The sequence below is a fragment of the Artibeus jamaicensis genome, unplaced genomic scaffold (assembly GCF_021234435.1).
Source record: "Artibeus jamaicensis isolate MK-2021 breed Jamaican fruit bat unplaced genomic scaffold, CSHL_Jam_final scaffold_1019, whole genome shotgun sequence".
In the NCBI taxonomy this organism is placed as follows: domain Eukaryota; kingdom Metazoa; phylum Chordata; class Mammalia; order Chiroptera; family Phyllostomidae; genus Artibeus; species Artibeus jamaicensis.
Genome location: NW_026522025.1, coordinates 15,518,144 through 15,540,013, shown reverse-complemented (window position 1 = coordinate 15,540,013; position 21,870 = coordinate 15,518,144). Strand labels below are relative to the sequence as shown.

The 21,870-nt window shown below is 38.6% G+C and overlaps 2 protein-coding genes across 17 annotated transcripts in view; one reads left to right on the top strand and one right to left on the bottom strand.

Annotated features, from left to right (window-relative positions):
• The window catches only part of MIER1 (MIER1 transcriptional regulator), a 58,538-nt gene extending 43,500 nt beyond the window's left edge, over nucleotides 1-15,038 (bottom strand). For 3 of the 16 annotated variants that reach the window (XM_053655448.1, XM_037164878.2, XM_037164881.2), the window contains exons 1-2: nucleotides 13,800-13,900; nucleotides 10,746-10,822 (exon numbers count right to left, since the gene is read on the bottom strand). In XM_053655448.1, coding sequence (XP_053511423.1) covers nucleotides 10,746-10,816 — 71 coding nt within the window. In that variant the 5' untranslated portion in view covers nucleotides 10,817-10,822; nucleotides 13,800-13,900. Of the gene's footprint in view, nucleotides 1-9,283; nucleotides 9,552-10,745; nucleotides 10,876-12,004; nucleotides 12,017-13,773; nucleotides 13,901-14,655; nucleotides 14,748-14,953 lie in introns of those variants that run through there. The other 13 variants (XM_037164884.2, XM_037164885.2, XM_053655445.1 and 10 more) reach the window with 10 other exon arrangements.
• Nucleotides 15,039-15,123: 85 nt separating this feature from the next.
• Nucleotides 15,124-21,870, top strand: part of DNAI4 (dynein axonemal intermediate chain 4) — a 70,273-nt gene continuing 63,526 nt past the window's right edge. Inside the window, exon 1 of the mRNA XM_053655444.1 lies at nucleotides 15,124-15,386. Within this exon, the coding sequence (XP_053511419.1) occupies nucleotides 15,340-15,386 (47 nt within the window). The 5' untranslated portion in view covers nucleotides 15,124-15,339. The remainder of the gene's footprint in view (nucleotides 15,387-21,870) is intronic.

Sequence of the window (21,870 nt, the reverse complement as noted above, 5' to 3'; positions counted from 1 at the left end):
AAAATTCAAAACACTCCTGAATCTAGGAAAAAAACACAATAATATGGAATTGACTCATTTTAAAGGCAAATGAGTCTCATAACATATGTGGTTTCAGAGAGATGATTTAGATCTTGACATTTTCTGAAATATTCCCTCCTATCAATGTAAGAAAACTCTGCACAAGATTTGCTATCAAGCTAATCTATGGCTTAAAATATGTGTGAGAATGAAGGCAGGAAAAATTTAAGACATTATTTTAACTCAAAATTATATGGCAAGCAAGCAAAAGGAAAAATTAAATTGTTACTTAAGCACCAAACAGTTCATTAGGTTAACTTTACTAACAACATACTTGTAAATTATCACAAAATTAGCAACCTTTCATACTAAATCTAGAGAGATTAAATCATCTGAGAGAAGATCACAAAGACTTCAAATTATAATGCTCCTTCTACTGTTCTACCTCTCATAAATTTAAGCATATATTTAGGGAAAAATGTAAAGATAAAATTGTTAGCAACTTATTTTAGTAATTTCACCACTTGAGTGTCTGTAGCTGTTTCATCTAATTCAATAAGAATCAAGTCATCTACAAATATAAACGCCTATAAAAATTTTGATAACTTAAAAAATGCTTAAAATGATACAAACTTAGTAACTAAATCCTTGTCTATCCACTCAGATCTAAATATTTAGTGCCCAACAGAAATCAGAGACACTGGAAGGCCAAAACCACCAGCAAAGAGATAGGGGGATATTATTGTATATTTTTTCTTCTTTTTCCCCAAGTAATAGCACAGAGAGGCAAGAACAAAAAAAAAATGAAGGAATGTGCCCAACACTTCAAAAGGTAGGCATCTAAGACAAATGACTATAAGGTGTTAAAACTCTACTTTGAAAACTGTCCACATTATGCCACTGTAGTAAGTACACACTCCAAATTCCACGTGGTGACTTACCTTCTACACTTTTTCAAGGGCCCTATGTTTTTTTTCTTTTAATTCTTACAAGAGAATGGTTCTTGCCTATAGTATTGTCTTATTCTAACAAAAAATTGATGGTTTTAGTATTGTATATTTTCAAGTGTCACCATCTTTATTTAAGTTACTTTGCCACAATGATCAAAAAAGTGCTATGCTTTAATTCAGATCCTCTCATAGGAAGCTGAAGAGTAGGGTAAGAGACCAGAATAATGTAACCATAAAAAACAGTTTATAGTTTGCTTAACTTCTTTCAGGCAAAGCTACACATTTCTGGCTGAAAATAAATTTACCCGCCACACAAATTATTGTATGCAAATCAATACTTAAAAAAATTCATATTTTATTTCATGTAATTATATTTTACTTCCCAAGTTTAAGCACAACCCTTGTCCAAGGCCACAGCAATGCTATCTTCATCTGGTCCCAGGTTCACTATCCACTGAGTAGCTTTACACTGCTATTTTTCGTTTTTAGTAAACTTTTGAATCAGGTTTGCATGACATAAAAAAGAATAACTGATATTTCTTTCAAATTAGTAGTTTAAAAGAAATGGTTCTTTGAGCATTTAGTTCCTTTTTTTCATATTTCTAAGATGCTATTTAAATTTTGTTTATTTATTACAGATGTTCCAATTTTTTTCCCTTTTGCCCCCCTCCACTCAGCCCACTTTCCTTTGCCCACAGTAAATCCCCTCTCCATTGTCCATGTCCCTGGATCATTCATACATGTTCTTTGACTAGTCCCTTCCCCTTCCTTCCACCATTACTCCCTCCCTCCTCCCTTCCTACAGCTGTCAGTCTGTTCCATGTTTCCATATCTCTGGTTCTATTTTTCTTATTTACTTTGTTCATTAGATTCCAGTTATAAGTGAGGTCATATGGTATTTGTCTTTTACTGACTGCCTTATTTCACTTAGCATAATATTCTCCAGTTCAATCCTTGCTGTCATAAAAGGTGGGACCCCTTTCTTTCTGCTGCATAGTATTCCATTGTGTAAATGTACCACAGTTTTTTGATCCACTCATCTACTGATGGACATCCAGGCTATTTCCAGCCCTTGGCTATTGTAAGTAGAGCTGCTATGAACATAGGGGTGTATAAGTTCTTTTGAATTGGTGTTTCAGGATTCTTAGGGTATATCCCCAGCAGTAAGATCACTGGGTCATAAGGCAGATCCATTTTTAATTTTTTGAGATAATTCCCTGCATTTAGTTCTTTTTGAACACTTCAATAATTACTCCATTTAACAGTTTTTTGTTAAAAAGATTTTCTGATTAAAAGTAAGGTATTTCATTGAAGAAAAACTGGTATTATTTTCACTGATGTTAGATATTGGCAATAACAGGGATACTGAATTGGGAATGGTGTCTGGATACTTTAGTTTGTAAAAGGCCTCAAACAGCACTAAATGACAATAAATACCATACTAATTATTGTTTTATTGGTGTAAACAGTTACCATTTGGGGTGGGGGGCGGTTCTGAAAAAGGTCACAGGTACTTTCAATTTACTAAGATAATAACTATCTCAAGGACTGGTAGCCTTAAGTATAGCTGGAATTAAGTAGAATACTCAGAGTTCAAAGATAGCATTAATGATCATATTATGTCAGACATACTGGAATGTTTCAAAGGCCACATGGCTAATGATATATCTAGATTAGAATAGGGAGAGGGAAAGTAGGGATCATTTGCCTAAACATATACATTTTAGAATTGTATATTCAAAATAAAATTCTACTGTATTGCTTGGGGGAGGGTGGGCAATGACATCAGGTTCTTCAAAGTAATCATATCCAATTAAATAAAAGACAATCATTAACCAATGTCACTCTAATAAATTTAATTTTAAAAAGAAATAAATGATGACTGATCATTAAATCAATCAACCAACCAATAAATAAATAAATAGGGAGCTTCTGGAAAATTGGTGTTTAAAAACAGTTTGTACTGTAAACCACTTTTGCCAACCAACAACAAAAAAAAAGGTAATTTCTCAAATATATGAGTTTAGTATCAATACTAATACTAATACATAATACTAGGATATTTCAGTATGGAATGAGGGCATTTTTTAAGTATTTAAAATAGCAAAACTAGCTTATATTTACATAGAACTGCTTAATTTCAAATGCATAAAGTTATTTGATCATAACCATAAACCTTCCCCACCCACCTCATTTTATCATTAGCAAACTCAGGGAGATAAAGCGACTTGATCGAGGTTCCACTCTAAGTGAAAGAGGTAGAACTAAAGCCTAGGGTCTGATTACTTCTTTACTTCCAAAGGAAACAACTATGTAAAAAAAATTGTTCTTCATCTCCTTTCTCCTTTACCCTTACTTTATTTTTCTTTTTAAAATGGTTTTCATCTCTTCAAAGAAGGTTTAAAATGTTACTTCAAGTTGTCATTTGTCATGTACTATCTATATCTCCTTAGGAACTGGGATCTCTTAACAATAACCTCCAGGAAAACTGCCACATCTACCACTAATAACTAGAGTAAATTGGTAAGGGGAAAGGAGGGAGAAAAAATCAAACTAAAGCCATATAGCCCTGGCTGGTTGTGGCTTCATTGCTGGGAGCACCATCTGGGACACCGAAAAGTTGCAAGTTTGATTCTGGTCAGGGCACATGCCTAGGTTGCAGGTTAGGGGTCCCTGGTTGGGGTGCATAAGGAAGGCAACTCATAAGATATATCCTCTCACATCAATGTTTCTCTACTCTCTCTCCCTCCTTCTCCTCTTTCTAAAATCAATAAGCATGTCCTCAGGTAAGGATAAAAAAGAAATAAAACAAAACAAAAGCCATACAGGTACTCACGGGTACCTATTTTTAGTAAAAATTCGAAGTATAAAATGTAAGCAGTAAAGATTTTACATTGGAGATTTAAGATATATATATATATATATACATATATATACATATATATACATATATATGATATATTTTAACTCACAATTATTAACAACCACACCTAAAACAAAAACTAAGCAAACAACTAGAACATGAACAGAACCAGAGAAATGGAGATCACGGGGGGGGGGGCGGGGGGGGCGGTTAGCAACAGCGGAGTGAGAGGAGAGGGGGGAAAAGGTACAGAGAATAAGTAGCATAGATGGTGGGTAGAAAATAGACAGGGGGGAGGGCAAGAATAGTATGGGAAATGTAGACGCTAAAGAGATTAAAATATATTTTAAATCCACTCATGCCCTGGCTGGACGGCTCAGTTCATTGGAGCAGTTAGAGCATTGTCCAGTATACCGAAAGGCTGTGGGTTTGATCCCAGGACAGGCACAGACGGGAAGCAATCAGTCAATGTTTCTCTATCACACTGATGTTTCTAGTTTTCTCTCTCCCTTATAACCCTGGGTGAGGAATGAATATGTGTGTGTGTGTGTGTGTGTGTGTGTGTGTGTGTGTGTGTAAATACATTCATACATTATTGGTAGAAATAGGAGTTGATTTAACTGCTCTGGATATAATTTTGCCAAAATAAACTTACCCTACTGATATGCCTAATAAAGAACACCAAGATGTTCTATACCGCAAGATGTTTATTACCACAAAGCTGTTCATAGCCAAAAGTTTGGAAAAAACTTTAATGTCCATCATTTAATTAGTTAGAAATGAAAATACAGTTCTTCCAAGCAATGGGATACTATTAATCCAATTAATCCATTAAAAAGAATGACACAGATCTGTTTGCACTGACTGGGGAAAAATACATACACACACATGTATACATACATATGCATATATGTGTATGTATAGAGAGACTGACAAATGTGCTGAGCAATGGAGCACACTGGACTAGACTATACATAAAATTCTTTTCCCCCAAAAGGACACCTAAGACTCTGTTAAGAATAGTTACCACTGGGGCATGGGTTGTGGAGAGATAGCTTTTTTTCATTTTATAGCTTTCTGTACTGTTGGAATTTCTAACTACTTGCAAGCATTCTCACTGGCCCATAGTTCCTTCCTGGCTTACTAAGGGCTACTAAGCCCCAAGAATTCAGAAGCCTAGGTTCCAGTCTAATTGTGCATAGACTAACTTACTGCATGACCTAGAACGAATTACATAAACTCTTTGCTTAGTTTCATTTTCTAAGATTTAAATTTCTTCCAGCTCAAATTCCTTTGAGATCAAAGTTCTTTACTTTTATTATGGACTTCTCAGAAGACATAACACTGCTAAGGAGTACTTAGTATGTTTAACAGACTCTTCTAAATTTATTTTTTTTAATCTAGGACTATTGGGAAAAGAGGGTCTCAACTTGGAAAAGCTTTCTTGGGGGTGCTACTTGATGAATTTCACATCTACATAACCATAATTATAACAGTCATTCTTCTAAGCCACAGAATAACTCAAACAGAATGGGTCCCGAGCAAAGAATGGTTCTTGGACAGTTTAATCACTGCAATGAATTTTGAAACCATTTGTAAATCTTCTGAAAAGTACAGGGACTCAACCTGAACTTTACGCAAGAAATTTCTACACAGCTAATTACTTTTCATAAAGACATGCTGAAGTTTCAATGGCAATGTTTTTTTTCCCAAATTTTGGGGGAAACTGATTAGTCTCACAAGAATTCTCTAGAACTAAGTCATTTCTATATTCCCCACCAACCTCCCCTTCCTGATCAAGTGCTTTATTATTTCTTCTGAATTATGCTTTTAAAGGAATCTCATGCATTGGTATTCTTGATTACTTTAGATAAATCCCTACTAGCTCTGAAGTATAAATACTAAAAAAAACAAACAAAAAAAAAACTGTATTACCAGTATAGAGAATTATTTAAGACCTAAATTCATTGTAGTGAAACAAGTTTTGTTTCAAGTAGAAATTAATACTATCAAGAATAGCAGTTAAGATGATTCCATTTCCCTAAAAAGCAAAGTCCAAATAGTCTAAAAAAATACTAAGGAATATATATATTTTTAAATAAGTGGATAGATGTGACAGTGCATAAACAGATTAAAACAGATTATACATCATTTTTGAAAATATTAGAGTACTTAAAACTAACAGAGAAAAGCAAGTCCATTAACTTTTCTTCTCTTTATGTAACAGAATTATGGCCTAGGTGAAAAGATAGGTCTTGTGCTATGCTGTGGCTTATTTTTTTTCCCTTGAGAAAAAGTCCCTATGTCTTTACAAACTCTGAAATATAAAGCAAATTGTTACTTCCCAAAGGTCCCTACACCATGTTCCTTATAAAACCCAAAGGACCAACTATTTCTTCTTCTTCCTTTCTCAATGCCTTTATAAAACTGTGACTACCCTGTAATTTCCTTCAAGTGTGACTAGAAGAGCCTCCTTTTAGAAGGTTGATAAATAACTTTAAGGGATAATAATGAGAAATATTACCCAAAAACATATTTAAAAAGGGAAAATATACCCCTTCTAAGTATATTAAATATGCTTTCACTGTTATCACAATTTGAAGAACCATTGAATGCATGTCATACGTGAATTAGGATGATCAGACCAAGTATGAAAAATGGGCATATTCTATTTACATCGAAAGTAAATTTGTATTAAAGAATTAAATATTTTCTGGGGGGGGGGAACTAACAATGTCATTCTCCTCTGAAGGAAACAGCAACAACAACAAAAAAACCCTAGAAGCATAATACCAACATTTTTCTCTGGAGACATGCTTCTTCAATGACTGGTTTTTCCTCAGTCATTGAATAGATACATATTGTTGCTATGCATTTACTATTATTTCACCAGTTAACTTCAATCCTCAGATCTACTCAACAAGGTGTATAATAGCCAGCATTTGGAATTGTTTTACCACATGCATCATAAAGAATGACTCTCCTGAAAGTTCACACAAAAGCAAGTAAAAGCATTTTATAAACCAAGCATTTCTCCTTCATCTAATTTTTTAAATGACCCCAGTCTCTAAAATTGTCCTAATTATTAAAATGTTGAAATAAGAAAATTACATATTAAATTTACCTTTCATCTCTTCACCTGTTTTAGATTTTTTTGGTAGCACACAGATGAAGGTTACTCTTCTTCCAAATTCACTAACCATAAAAAAATCCCCCCAAAACCCATCCACAAGTAATTGAAGAATATAAAAGATGAATTTTTTTTCAAGATACCAGGTCACTACTCTGACCGGTGTGGCTCAGCTGGTCAACTGGTTGGGCGTCCCACAAAGCTAAAGGTCGCTGATTGGATTCTGGTTAGGGCACATGCCTGGGTTGCGGATTCAGTCCCTGTCTGGGACACATATGGGAGGCAACTGATTGGATGTTTCTCCCCCTCTCTCTGTCTCCCTTCCCCTCTAAATATAAAAATAAAATAAATAAAATATTTTTAAATAAGACACCAGATCACTAAAATGCACTGAAAACGAAATTCGGAGTCTTTCTTCTTGAAATTGAACCATGCGTGTGTTCCTACAGGAGACTTCCATTCTCCAAGCAATGCAATTTATAAGAAAATTAAAATAAGCACTTGAAAATATTAGGAAGTGACTACTAACACAAAATACCGTGTTTCTTCTCTTATATTAATGCAACCATCTTTAATTTCTAAAACGAGAAATAAAATGTTAATATACTTCCATTTATATATTAAGTTTTCAGTGTGCTGGGCAGTTACAATTTCTCAGTGAGGTTTTTTTAAACTTCAGTTTCACAATACATTTATATACTAAGCTATTTCCCTTCAATAGTATCTTGCTTTAAAATACACAACGGACCTTATTAAGCTCAAGCCTATGCCAGACAGCACACTGCCGCTTATCCAATGGATATTCACTGAAAGGTTTATCAGGTAAGTACCATTTGATAAAATATATGTAAAGCCAGCTACACACATCACCTCCCCTCTCTTACTCACGAAGGGGAAAAAAACACTTAAGATTCTCCAGGACTAAAATTCTTTCAGCCAGGTGAAATAAATCCAGTCACATTTAAGTAAAATACAAAGTACTGTCTTCTCCAATTCATGTGAAAATATAATTTTTTAACCACGAACAGCAAGGAAATGAAAATCATCTCCACTCAACAGGTACATGAAGTAGTGTCCAAAACTATTTTCCATAATTTAATCATGTTTCTGTATCCCAAGGTTTAGATATTATGGATTTGATGAAAGTACTACTCACCATTGACTTCACTTAGCAAATAAGACACATAAAAATTGGGGGCTGATGGTTAAAAGAATCCCCTACTCCTGACTCTGTTTTTTCGGTGCCTCTGACACTATGAAAGTAGTAATTCACACAAGAGAAATGCCTTATCAGTCTTTAAGAGTGGCTCTACTCAAAGAAAACATAAAAATCTAAAAATAATCACCTCTTGAACTCCGAAAGGTAAAGAATAACAAAATTCTTCCGAGGGTAAGAAGAAAGGTTTTTTTAAAAATCGAATGTTTATGGTTTAAATCAGAGGCAAAAATTTAAATCTCCAGTTTCTATAGTTCAAATTAAACATTGCTGTTGCCCACCTGTATGAGGCCCAATCACGTAAAATAAATACCATTGAAGAAAGGAGTTTTGGGATTTGTTTAATTAAAAAAAGAGGGGAGAAAAATCTTCCACAAGGTAGAAAAAATATATAAGGATAAAGTAGATTTGGACAGGGCGGGGGTAGACGGCAAATGCCTGGGACCTCAGGGAGTGGAAGGTATAAAGCAACTCCGCTGAAATAAAGGAAAAGAAAAGGTTCTACCTCGGGGGCAGGGTATGAAACACTTTGGAGGAATGAGGAAACTCCCCCCAACCTAGAGGGCTGGATTGCGAAACGCCGGGTTCCTTTCTCCAAGCTCGTTTTATCACCATCAAGAAAATTACAGAGTTAATCTAAGGCCGCCCTGCCTTAAGTTTTCCCCACCAACACAGACTAGATGTCAGTTGCAAACGGGTGGGGGTGACATGAAAAGGCGAAAGGGCGCAACAGCATCTTGGTTAGGGAGGGAAGAAACTTCGCAAGAGGAGGAAGCAGCAGCTCCTCTCTCGGCCCTCGTACCGGCCCAGCGAAGTTGCGCCACAGACGCCCCTGCTTAGTGGCAGCCCCCACCCCGTCCCTCTCCGCACGCAGTCCTGCGCAGCACTAGACCCTTCAAACTGTCCCCGAAGTCCAACTACATGTCCACTCCCTCTCACCCCGCGCCCATCCCAACTAAGTTCCAAGAAAAGCTTCCACCCAGAGCGAGGCCTGTTCCGGACAACAGGTGGGCAGTGGAGCCGGCAGGGCTGGGCCTCTCCTAGCCAGGCCCACTCCACTCTACCCCGGCCAGGGCCCTGGGGTGCCCGGCTCCGGGACAGGGAGGGGGAGCTCACTCCCTTACCTCCGCCATATTTGCCGTACTGACGGGTCACATCTCCGCGGCAGCCGCAGATGGGTCACGGCCAGAACCCGGATGTGAGACTCAGCAACGGGACTCCTGTCGCCGCTGCTGCCGCCTCTAGAATCCCGCCGTCTCAGCCTCGGCGGGAACGCGCAGGAGCCACCCGAGCGCGCCCACCACGCCCCACTCCGCCCCCTCGCGGCGACGCAGCGGGGACAGGCTGAACTGGACTGGAGGGAAAGGGCCGGCGTGCGCGCCAGAGCAGGACTGGCGCCGGCCGCAGCAGCCCTCCCGAGTGCTGCGCAAAGGGGGCGGAGTCAAGGTGGGTGTGGAGGGAGGTGGGCATCTCCACGAGGGACGCCTCCCCCTACCCTAGCGGATCCGGGCGCAGGACTCTACCCTTAAGAGAGGGCTCTAAAGACCAGAGGAGTCAAGGGAGGGTGCCAAATGAACCCCGTCTAGCATTCACATCGATGGGAAAAAGATACATTATATTTTACATAAAGGCCTTTTTCGAAGTACATTTGCTGGAAAACGGATGTTGCTGTGATGCAACAGCAAGAAGTGCCCTTCGAAAGCGGTTATCTCTTGACAAATATTCCCCAGTTGATTCGCTACGGGAAATGTAAAATTCGGTATTTCAAAATTTTAGCGGTCTGGGCAGAGGTTAGGAAAAGGGATTGTGCTACGTAGCCTACCATCCTCCTATCTCACTGGATTTTCCTCACGTACCTTCTGAGATGCCCGTAGCAACGTAAGTGTGCAACGGCTGAATTTTGCACTAAAGAAAATTTTAAAATGTGAAATGTTGAAAAGCCACTCTTTGTTGGACATGATCTCCGACTTAACTGCATGGAGGGGAGAACTTGCTTTTATTTGCGAAGCCTGCAAGGAACTACAATTTGAAAGTTTATTGTAATGTATTGGCCTAGAACTGTCAATGGACCTTAATGCCAACTCTGAAGATAGCCAGAGCCAATGACTGCAAAAGAACAAATATGTTTCACTTCCATTACTCAGGCAGATACTGGCTAATGCCAAGGTAATATTAAAACGTGCATGAACATATATTTTATTAAACCAGCAGTTTAAAAGTCTCATTTCAAAAAGACAGTTTTTCTTCCCCAAATATTCAAGGGTTCCTCAATGCAGTTTTTACAATGACTACCAAAATCAACCAGTTAAGTATGAAAATTATTCATTCCCTCCAAAAAATGTAATGCCAGCACTACAATATGTTGTATAAATGTGCGCACATAAAATGTTTTTTAAGTCAACACAACTTACAATGCAATATGGGGGAGGCTGTTTTCTTATGGTATTTGTATTCCCTTAAAATTCTAAACTCTGTTAAGCAGTTACATATTTTTCAAGATTCAACATTAACTTGAAATTCTTATGTCCAATAGTAATTTGTGCATTTATAGGTATATGAAGTAGCTGCTAAGTGAAAGGACATTACCTGGTAATTTGACAGGAAAAGAGTCCACAGACAGTCTGTAAACCAATTAAACATAAACATCTGATGCACATTTTCTACTGAAAGAAAAGCAAGGGAAAGAAGAGAAAGGAAAACTTTAAGGTTCCCAAATCTATAAACAATTTTTACCATTAACTGTACTGTACAGTATTTTCATTTTATTTTTTAGAATACGTATATAAAAATGTTTTTCAGGATTCCTTGGGGGGGGGATACATATTTTAGCATGTATATAGTTCCTAAGTTACCCTGTTGAATTTCCTTAGTCCTTAGCACTTGAAAAAAAATGGCTTTTTCACATAATTTTCACTTTGAGATGTGTGATGGAAATAGCTAAAGGCAAAGAATAGTGGATGTCCATAGACTTGAGGTGGGTAAAGATAAAAATAATAAGGGGCCTCGAGGTAGAAACTCAGGCTTTATAATACCGTGGGGATAAAGGGGAATTTTCCATTTAAATATGAAAGCTAATATATGAAATTTATGTAGCTGGTTACCAAAAGAAAAGTTTTAAGTTGTTGTCAAAAACGCAAGGTATAGGAATAGTTTGCTTGCTTAAACCCATTTAATCTCTAGTTCTCCAGTTCACATTATTATGCCCATGATTCACATGGGCATAATAAACCCACAAAATTTGGGTGTGCATTATACACACCAAAACACAGCACTTGAATGAGTATCCATCTTACTGATAAATGACCTTTAAGTTTATTAATACTGTGTTACTAATTTACTAATTTTAAGTAGCATTATGGTATAGGGGGAAAAAAACTTGTCTACATTTTTCTCCTTCCTATTTTCATAAAGATGGGTTCCATGATTTTTTTAGGTTCAAAGATTCTGAAAGTAAAGAGAAACAGCTCCAATACTGTAAGTCATCAGTAACACATGACTACTGAATTTGGTACAGTTCTACTCCCATTTTATTCTAATGATATATTTATCTTTACAAATTTTAGGAGCTGCCTTAAATAAAGTAAAATCTTTTTCAAAACTCTTGCTAACTTCTTCAGTATCAAATATGTAAAAATTAAGTATTCATTAGGCATGGAATCTTAGTGTTGGATGGGACTTTGGAGGTATTTAATCAATTTCTCCTTTATTTAGGTAGGAATCTCTCGCTATATTTCCCCACTTACTACCAAGCTTTTCTGCCTACGTTTAAACAACTCCAATGACTCACTGTGCCATGACGAAGCTTCTTAAAAAGAAAAAAAAATTAAGAAAAGAAAAGCTCTGACAGTTGTGGCTCAGTTGATTGAGCATTGGCCCATGACCTAGAAGGTCAACGGTTCAATTCCCAGTCAGGGCACATGCCTGGTTTGCATGTTTGGAGGTCACTGGCGCATCTGAGGGACAACCAATTGGTGTTTCTCACATTGATATTTCTCTCCCTCTCTTTCCCTCTCTCTAAAATAAATAAATAAATAAATAAATTTTAAAAATAAAAACAAATTTTTAAAAGCTCTAATTTTTGGAACATTTTTTTTAGTAAACCAGTATCTATCTCCTTGTCATTTCTACCCATTACCCTGAGTTCTTTGGATTAATACAACAGATGTCTTCTTTATATTTAAATGCAAACAGTCATTATTTACTTGTATACTTGGTTTAACAAAAAAAAATAAATGTTGAAAGCCAATTGATACTAGACCTTAAAACAAGACAAGATAGTTAAAGGCATGAGAAAATTCACTATTACCTATGACTTGTTAAACTATTACAGTTTATGGTATTTATTAATGTGACATTCATAATGGTAGTTCTGTGCATTGTAGTATTATGTTTAAAGTTAAACTAAAAAAGTGTGGTTAATTCCAATTTTATGTGAGGTTTGTGGCTAATGTCCCAAAACAAGACAAAACAAAACAAAAAATCACTATACAAAGCCTGAATAAATGCCTCTTTAGCTCCCATTCCCCACCTAAAGGCTTCCTTATTTTCGGGGAAATTAATATCAACTTTTACCACACTAAGCTACTCAAAACTACTATTATAATGGGAAATTATTTTTAAGCAATTTACTGGACGCTCCATTGAAAAGTTATTAAGCAATTTTATAGAAGCTATATAATACACATACAAGAATCACTTAAGAGTTATTATTTTGCTGTTAACAAAAGCATTTTAAAGTCACAATTTTACTTCAACCAATGCTTTAACTAACCAATGAGTAAATTTGTTTGGCATAATTTACATATCCTAAGGAAAATAACCTTTTATTCAGTACCAATACCTAATTCAAATATAAGTAATATATACCCATATGTATAAACAAATATATACCCATACTGTATAAACAATCTGTTATGCAACTCAAAAAGGTACTTCTCAAAAATGCACCAAGAAAATACTCATAACAATTTAGACTCTGGGTTTGTTTGAAAAAAACAGATTAATACAGCACATTAAAAACCCTAAAACAAATTCTATTGCTAATAATTTTCAGAGTCCCTGAGTCCCTTTTGAGATTTTGTAACTATTTCTTAAAATTTTTATTTAAAAGTGACAGCCTACACATCATCTGCAGGTAAAAATTTATGCGTAACTACCAATTTGGTTGAAAATACCTAAATACCAAAAAACCACCTATTTTTTAAAATGACATTTTAGACAAATTGCAAATTTACTATAGCAGGCAGGATGCAGAAGCAAGTTACAAAGCAGTAATGCATTGCATTTGGAAGCCTTTAATCAATATGACAATCAGCATCATCATCTTTATGTTAGTTTGGTTTTCACTGTTAATGCCAGCCCAAACCATTCATATAGCCTTGTGGTTCTTCAAAGAACAGTTTAAGTTTTCTTTTCATAATTTTCATATAGAGAGTTCTATCCAGTGGCCCTCTTTTATAAGATTATCACAAACTGGTATTTTTAAAGTTCTTATATTGTTATTTTTATCTCACCCAAACTCTGGAAATTATTGGCCCATCTGCAGTTCTCAAACACTGGAACACATCAGAATGGTATATTTATATTACTGAGGGAGTTTGGATATTCCCTCCCTTAATCTCCAAGTGTGCCCCTGCCTACCAGCATCACATCCGTCTTGTCTGCATTGAACCTCAACCAGTTGGTTCTTAACCACGTCCGAAACTCAGCCAGGCACTGGGAAAATCGAGCCACCACACCATCTGGATCAAAGGAAAGAGAGCCTCAGTAGTAACTACACCAGAGAAGATACCACAAGCTCACCATTCACCGTCTCTAATTTTTTAAAAAATATCCAGGAATTAGGACAAGAATCCCATGACAATTTTTGAAAACATTAGCGAATCTTGAGTCATGCAATGGTAGAGGAATAAAAGCGACCCAATAAATAGGTCACCTCATTCCACCCATAAACGAAGAAGGTTCAGTCAATTCCAAGTCATTTCTGCTAAGCGACCTCAAGAGACTGGCTGGTCTTGTAACTGTATACATCTCGGCAAAATTAATAATTTTAACGTTGGAGAAAGCTTTAGAGATAACTGGGGCCCAGAGAGGGGTAGTGACTCGTTCAAGGTCACACAGCAAACGAGGACCAGAGATGAGCTACAGGCCAGAGATCTTCCCACTAACAGCTGAGGAACAAGGCCATTCAAAGGCGGGGGAGGCATCTCTCCCCAGGAATCTTCCCAACTGGGAGGACCTTGGTCCCTCACAATAATGCCCTCTTTGAGTCTCTCTTCCCTCCCTCATTCCCTCCAACGAGATGGTTTGCCTGGAACCCTGCTCACCACAAGGGCTGCAGTGCGAGCAGAAGCCTCCCCGGGGCTAGGACAGAACCCGCAGATACAGGGAGATAGAGGCGGAGCCACAGGGGGCGAGGTCAGCTTAGCCCCACCCCGACCAGGATTCGAGCCCACAAGAGAAAGGGGCGGAGGCGAACAAGGCTAGGGGAACTCACTCCGCAGAGGATTCCCAGCGCGCCGCAGCCACCGCCAAAGCGAAAGACCGGGCTGGGAGGGGGTGGGCCGCGAAGGAGAGCTGCGCATGCGCTCTGGGTCTCCAGCGCCACTCAGGGAGGGGAGGCCAGCTAACTGGGCCGGTTCTCTTGCAGCCCCTCCCCGGAAGTTAAGGGTCTTCCGGGCGGTACTCTGCAGTGGGGGAGGGGAAGGAGAGAAAGGGGACCGAGGACAACTCAGGAGTCCCTCATGCCAAAAAGGACTAGGAGAGGAAAGGTGGTGTATAGAGGTTGCACTTACAGCTGTTGCCGCTGCTGCCGCCGCCACCTTCTTTGCTGCCGCCACCGCCTGAAGAAGCCCCATCCATCCGCCTGCAGCCGGGGAGACTCAGAGCCTGGGAGGGGCTTTGGGCCGGGGCCTCCAGCCTCCTTCTTCTAGTCGTCTCCCCGAGCTTCCTCTTGCTCCACCAACCCTCTGCCCTCCCCTCCGCCTCCGCCCTCCTCTTGGCCTCCAGCCGCCAGCCAACCGCGCGGCCGCTTGTTGAGCCTGGGCTCCACCGTCTCCATGACGCCCGGCAAACATTCTGGTGCTTGAGCCCTGGCCGCTAACGCCTGGGGTTGGGGTGCAGGGGCTCCAGAAGCAGTCAGGGAAAGGGGTGGTCGACCACTTCCCAGCCAGTAGCCACCATGCCCATTTCTCCGGTAGAAACTCGCAAGCAGCCGAGCGTCGGATTGTAAGTTCCGGCGCGAAAACCTTAGCCTATTCCCGTGGGTCACGGAGGGAACCCTTGTAGAGCCTATCTCTTAACTGCATCTGGACTCAGTGAACAGCCATCGAAACTTCCAAGCCAAGCGGCAATATCTCTCCTTCCTTGGCCTTAATACAGCCGTTTTCAAATCCCCTCCAGCTGTGCTTGCTCTATGAGATAAGACCGAGTTCGTTGCGAACCTTCTTCACAGTACTCTTCCGTTGTTTCGGTCTGCAGCCTCAAGCTAGTTGTATGCTTGCAGTGCCTATATGTTCTATCCTCCCAGTTTATGTGAGCCACCAAACAATATTACTTTGCTCGGTAATTGCGGTTTTCTTCTGCCTCCTCCTCATACCGTCATCCCTTAAAACGCATTCCTACTTACAACATTCTGCTCTTCCTGTAACAGGTGAATGAGAGACTGGGGAAAAGCATACAGCTCTTATACCTTCCAAGTCTTCCCTTCGTGGTGCCCCAGCAATGCCACTCAAGTTCCGTATTAGGCACTCTCCCAAACTTCCAGAGCTTTTTTTTCTTCTCTCAAACTTTGAACATTTCTCCAGTCTCCTCCAGCTAGTAGAACTTATTGCAAGTTCTTGGGAGAGAACTTTCTGTTTTCTCTTGAATGATAACTCAGATTTTTGCCCATTCTACCACTCCCTCAAAAAAGTTTTCGTAAAGGTTAACAACAGTAGCTGCCCAGCCACATTCAATGGCCACATCTGTTTCATTCTTGACTCACACATCAGTAGTTTTAATCTAGTGTATCACTTCTTGAGTTTTCAGTTACTTCCTTTGGTTTCTGGAATGCCAGTTCTCCCCTTGATTTATGGATTACTTTGCTGGGACTTCTTCGTATCTAAATATTGGAGTGTGCTGGAGTCAGTCTTTAAACCTCTCCTGTTTACTTTTATGCCTTTAAAAATCACCTATACACTGATGATTCCCAAGTTTATATATCTAGCCAACACCTCCCAGGAAACAGACTTAAAAACAAATCAAACACCTGCGCTTAAAAGTTAATAGGCATCTCAGAATTCATATCCAAAACTGAACTTAATTCTCAAACCTACTCAGCAGTAAAATGGCTATTTTTGCCCTTTCAGTTACTCAGTTAAAGACTTTGGCGTATACCCTGCTCCATCAGCCAATTCTACGATTTCTATATGGAAAATAAATCCAGGCTAACCCTCTGATGTAAGTCACTGTAATGCTGCAGTAACCACAGAAATGGTCTTGCCAACACCCTCAACACAGTAACCAGTGTGGCTCTTCTCAAAATCCTCCTCTGCCTTCCATTTCACTAGAAGTGAAAGTTCACCAATTAAATTGCTTTACAGTATCTTACCTTGGGCTCCTCCTCTTGACTACACTCCATATTGTTTCACAATTAATATCAGACACATTATTTTCTCACTTCAAATGTGTGCATTTGTTGTCCCTTGGACTACTGCACACCCATATAATCTGATGATTCATTTCCTTTACCCGTCACCTTATCAATCCTCTAACTACCCTACATACATATAATACTTCCTCCTCAACATTGCTTTATTTTTCTCCATAAAACTTAGCCCTATGTGGGATACATGTTTGTTAATCTCTTACCCTAGCTGCGGAATAGGGGTAGAGATTTTTTTTTGTTTTGTTTTGTTCACTGCTATTGCCTAGAATGAGGAAGGCGCTCAATAAATACTTGCTCATTGAATGAGTGAATGAATGAGTTTGTACTTTGGTGACTGGTTACTCTTTATCTTGTCTGATTTTTGTTTTGACATGTTAGGTGACACACACACTGGCCCGCAGCGTCCATGGCGTTATGGATGAGATGAAATAAATTCACATGGACTACTGAGTCCTGTGGAAGAAAAGGGAAGGCAGGACTTCTCTTTCCAGGGGAGAGCACCCCGACCCTTGCCTTGAAAAGCTTTTATTGGATTGTATTTTCATAGGAAAACAGTGTATATGTAAAGCTCATTAATCATTATCATCATCAGGCAGTAAGGATCAAACAATAGATAACATACAAATTACTTTGAGGGCCTATTTTGAGTCAGGGACAGATATCTAAATGGCCAGAAAACTTTGGGGAACAAACTCACTTCCTGCTTGGACTCTTATCTAATTACGAGCATTCTAAACAAAGCAGGTTTCACAGGGTTTTACATATTCTTTCTTAGGCCTGAACGCCATAGGGAACCCGCCCTTCGCAGCACAGGGCTGCACCCACCACCGGCATTGTTTCAGGCTTAAGTCAGGCAGGGGAAGTAAGGTAGCCAAGAGATTAGGAAACTTCTCAGAGACAGAATGAGGACTCAGGCTGTGTCAAAGCGAAGGGGTGAGGGTCCATCACCCCTTTTCTGTAGCCCCGAGGTCCTTCCCTGGGAGCTCCCCAAGATCATGCCTGTCTTAGGTCGTTCCTCCCTTGAGTAATCTTACTCATCTTTGGCTAAGGGACCAAGCATTGGAAGCCAAGCAGGGTGAAGTAAAAGAGGCAGAGGCAGTGCCCCTGCCAGGGAGATAAGCTTTGTCTCTTTAGTGCCTTATGGTGTGAAGGTCACTCACTCAACCTTAGCCATGGGGGAGTTTACAGCCCCTGAAACCAGGCAGGGCAGTTCTCAACATGGAGGTATGAAAATCTCAAGGTAAAATTAAGCTAAAGTCATTTTTTTAAAGTGATACAACTCTCATAGCTGAGAAAGTGCTAGAAAAATTCCTTTGGGAATTTCTTAAATTTAAATAATGACATTAATAAGTGATTATCTATTAAGGAAAGGATTGGGTGGGAGATAAGTAATATAATCTTAACATTTGGGGTTAACCATGTCATCTAATTAAAACAATTTCACAGACACTAAAATTTACAGTGGTTTGACCTAATAGTGTGTTATTTTTCGTCTTCCTCCTGTTAGGACTTAATCCTGATCTTGGAAAGTATCTCATGAAACATGTATTTATCAATTTTCCACTTTTTCACTCCAATATTTCTTATTCTGAGTCTTTCCCATTGCATTAACAATATGGGCAATCTCCCATTAAATAAAAACTACCACTGATTGTTCAATGCTTTTATCCCATTTTGCTGCTCAGTTTCTTTATTCTACTAATTTACATGTTCATTTTCTTTTGATTTTTAGAATTTTCATATGTTGAGTATGTTATCCACTTTTTCCATTAGAGTCCTTAGCCAATTAATCATAATTATTTTAAATTCCCAGCCTTACAATTTTAAAACCTCTGCCATATCTTAATCTGAGTCTAATGCTTGCTTTGTTTCTTCAGACCAATTTTTGCCCTTTGGTTTGCCTTGTAATTTATTGTTGAAAGCTGAACATGTTTCAGGTAATATGAACCGAGGGAAGTAAGCCTTTACTGTGAGATTTCATGTGTATCTGGCTAAGAATTATGCTGTTTGTTTGCTATAGCTGTAGGTTTCTGAGCCTTCATTTTTTTCTGTTGTTCTTGTTTTTATCATCTCTGTATTTTAGATTTCCTTAGAGTCTCCTTCTTAAATAGAGTCTGGGCCTTGCAGTTCTTCCCATTGCCACCCCGCCCCCCATTATTAAATAGGAGACCTGTTGATGTGGTGGTAAGATGTGGAGGGAGAGGTAGTGTTACATAATCTTATGATTAGGTGTTAGTCTTTTAGCAGGCCCTAGGCTGTGACCTTCATAAGTAATTTTCAGATTTTTTTTTCTTATTAGGTATAACAAAAAGGTTAGAGGGGCTTGGAATTGGGTATTTTCCCTCCACATTGATTAGGCTCTGATAAATTAGTTTTCCTTGAGGGCAGGCCCTTGTTAAGTAGAATTGAACATTCTGGGTATATTTCAAAATGGTTACTTCCTGTCCCTCTGCTGGAGCTATCAGAATTTTTTTTCTTCTGATCTTCATAATAAGCCTGGAGGAACTCAGGGAGGTACAATTCACCAAAGTGTGGAGGCTTCTTTAAGGCTGGGCCTCCAGGAGTTTTTATCTGTCAAATTAGTCTATTCTCAGTCTTCAGCAATTATTAGTTAATTACCCTTTAAGAGGCGCTACAGCTTGCTGGCTGTAGTGGCAGTTTCTTTTTCAAATAAGTTATGATTCTCTGCTTTCTCCTACCTCTGAAACTTTTAGGTTTGCTGTAACCTCAGTTCTCTTTTGGATCTAAGGTGTGTTCAGTTTGCTCAGCCTTTTCTTGTTGTAAATATAGGGCTGATGATTTTCATGGTCTTCACATGTTAGACCAAACACCAGAAGTAGTTCACTTTTTAACTCCTGCAATCTGTCTCCATTGCTGTACAGAAACTACTCAAAGGTCAATAATGAATAACCTAAAGGTTTCAAAAACCACCAAATTAATGAGCTTTCTTGTCTACCTCTCTGCGGCATTTGAAAATTTCCCTCTTTGACCCCAACTTTACTGGCTTAATTGTTACTGGTCTAAATGTCTTTTTCTTTCCATCTCCGTTTTCTCTCCTTGGCCCTTTTAGCTTCCCTTTATCTTTAGGTTTCTATTTGGGGGGGCTCAATTCATTTATTATCATCTCCAAATCAGAATCTCCAGCTCTCACTTTTCCTTGAAATTCACTTTACTACTTTATTTTCAATTGCTACCAGCCAGCTCCACCAGGATACCACTGATGGCTAAATTGAGCATATCTATCATTTAACTTATTGTGCTTTAGAATTAAGGGCTAATTTAAACATCACCCTAACACTATGAGGTAGATACCATTATTAACTTTAATTTACATATAAGAAAAAAATAGACTAAGAAACTTGCTCAAGAACACATAGTCTCTGAGTTAATAGAGTGAGTATTTAAATTGACCTCTTAGAGGTTAAGTTTTCTCATTTGTAAAACATGGCTATTTAATATCTCACACATTAGTATAAGAATTGAATTAGAAAAATATAGGTGGATGTTATTTGAAATTTAAATTTTAAGTGGCATTGTTATTATCAGTTACCAAGTCCTGTGAATTCTCCATCTGCTGTTGTAGGGTTTCTGGGATGTTTTAATTAGGCACGAAAAGACACATAGGGTAAGGAAATGATTATCATGAAGGAAGAGTTTTTTTTTTTAATAGATCCCTAGAAACAAGAGGCATGGCATGCCATACCACATAGGGGACCACACGGGGAAGCACCAGGGCCAGTCAGGGGACTGAACAAGCAAGAGAAAATCATGGGCCAGAAACTTTATTGTGGTTTTTGTAGGGAGGAACAGGCAAAGCAGAATAAGCAGGTTTAAGACTGGGCAGAGAACCTATTCTCTGGTTCCTGTGCCTGGGGTGATTAGGGTAGACGGGCAGTGGCCCAGACAGTGATAACTCTGTGTGTGTCTGATAAAGGAGGTGGTTGAGGGTATGGGCTCTGGATGGTTGGTTTGCATATAAAAAGTGTGCTGTGGGTGAGTCCCTTACAGTGTATAAGAATTGATTAGCCTCAGGAAGGGCAGGGCTTCCAGGGTCAGCACATTTCTAGATGTCAAAGAATCAAAATACAGAAAATAAACAGACATACTTAATAAATGCTACATCTTGCATTTGTTTTTCTGCATTCGCCACCCCAGGTTAAGCCTTGATTCTTTCTCATCTAGACTCTTCCCATAGCATCTTGACTAATGGTCTTCTTGCTTCTAGTATGTTCTATATGCAGCTAAATTTTTCTGAAGCATAGTATTGATCACTTTTCTGCTCAGAAACCTTCAAAAAGGCATTCTCTTGCTTGTGTAATAAATTTCAAAGAGGTAGCCTGGCTCTCTCATTTGTTTCAAAACTTAACTTTGTTTTCTTCCATGTATCTAATTGAATTATTTAGGATTCCCTGTGTATCCCACATGCTTTTCCACCATTATTGTTCACAATGAACTTTGCCCAGGGGGCATTCCCTGTCCTGCTCCAATAGCCCTGTCCTCCCTTCCCCCCACCTGCACCAGGCACACACATAACATCCATGCCCTGTATACTTCTTTTGAATTTAGTCTCATTCAAGGCCTCATTTAGATAACACTTTTCATGATTTTTCTGCTCACTTCTCTCACCCTAAGTAATGTGTATCACAACTCATCTTCTGTGTACCTCTTTTGAGGAAAATAGGATTTTGTACATGCATTATAATTATATACATGTTTTGTCCCTTTTGTTAGATTGTAAATGCTGTAGGGCCCATACCTGATTCATATTCTATTTCTGTCAGCATGTAGCACTGAGCCTATGTACTGTGTTTTGAATGAATGGAAGAAAATGATTTGGTTTAGATTGGCATTATCTTTATCCCATTAAAATGAGAAGAGGCTAAAACAAAACATTTTAAACTTTTTTTATAAAAAGCTGCTCCTGCTTTCCCTATAGTAGTTATTTATTTCATAAGTGAGGTTTATGTATGTACAGGGTGCTTTAATGTCATTTGCTTTTCTTCAGAAAAATGATCATCAGGTATTCATTCTACAGATACCAGTTGAATGCCTTATATTTTTCAG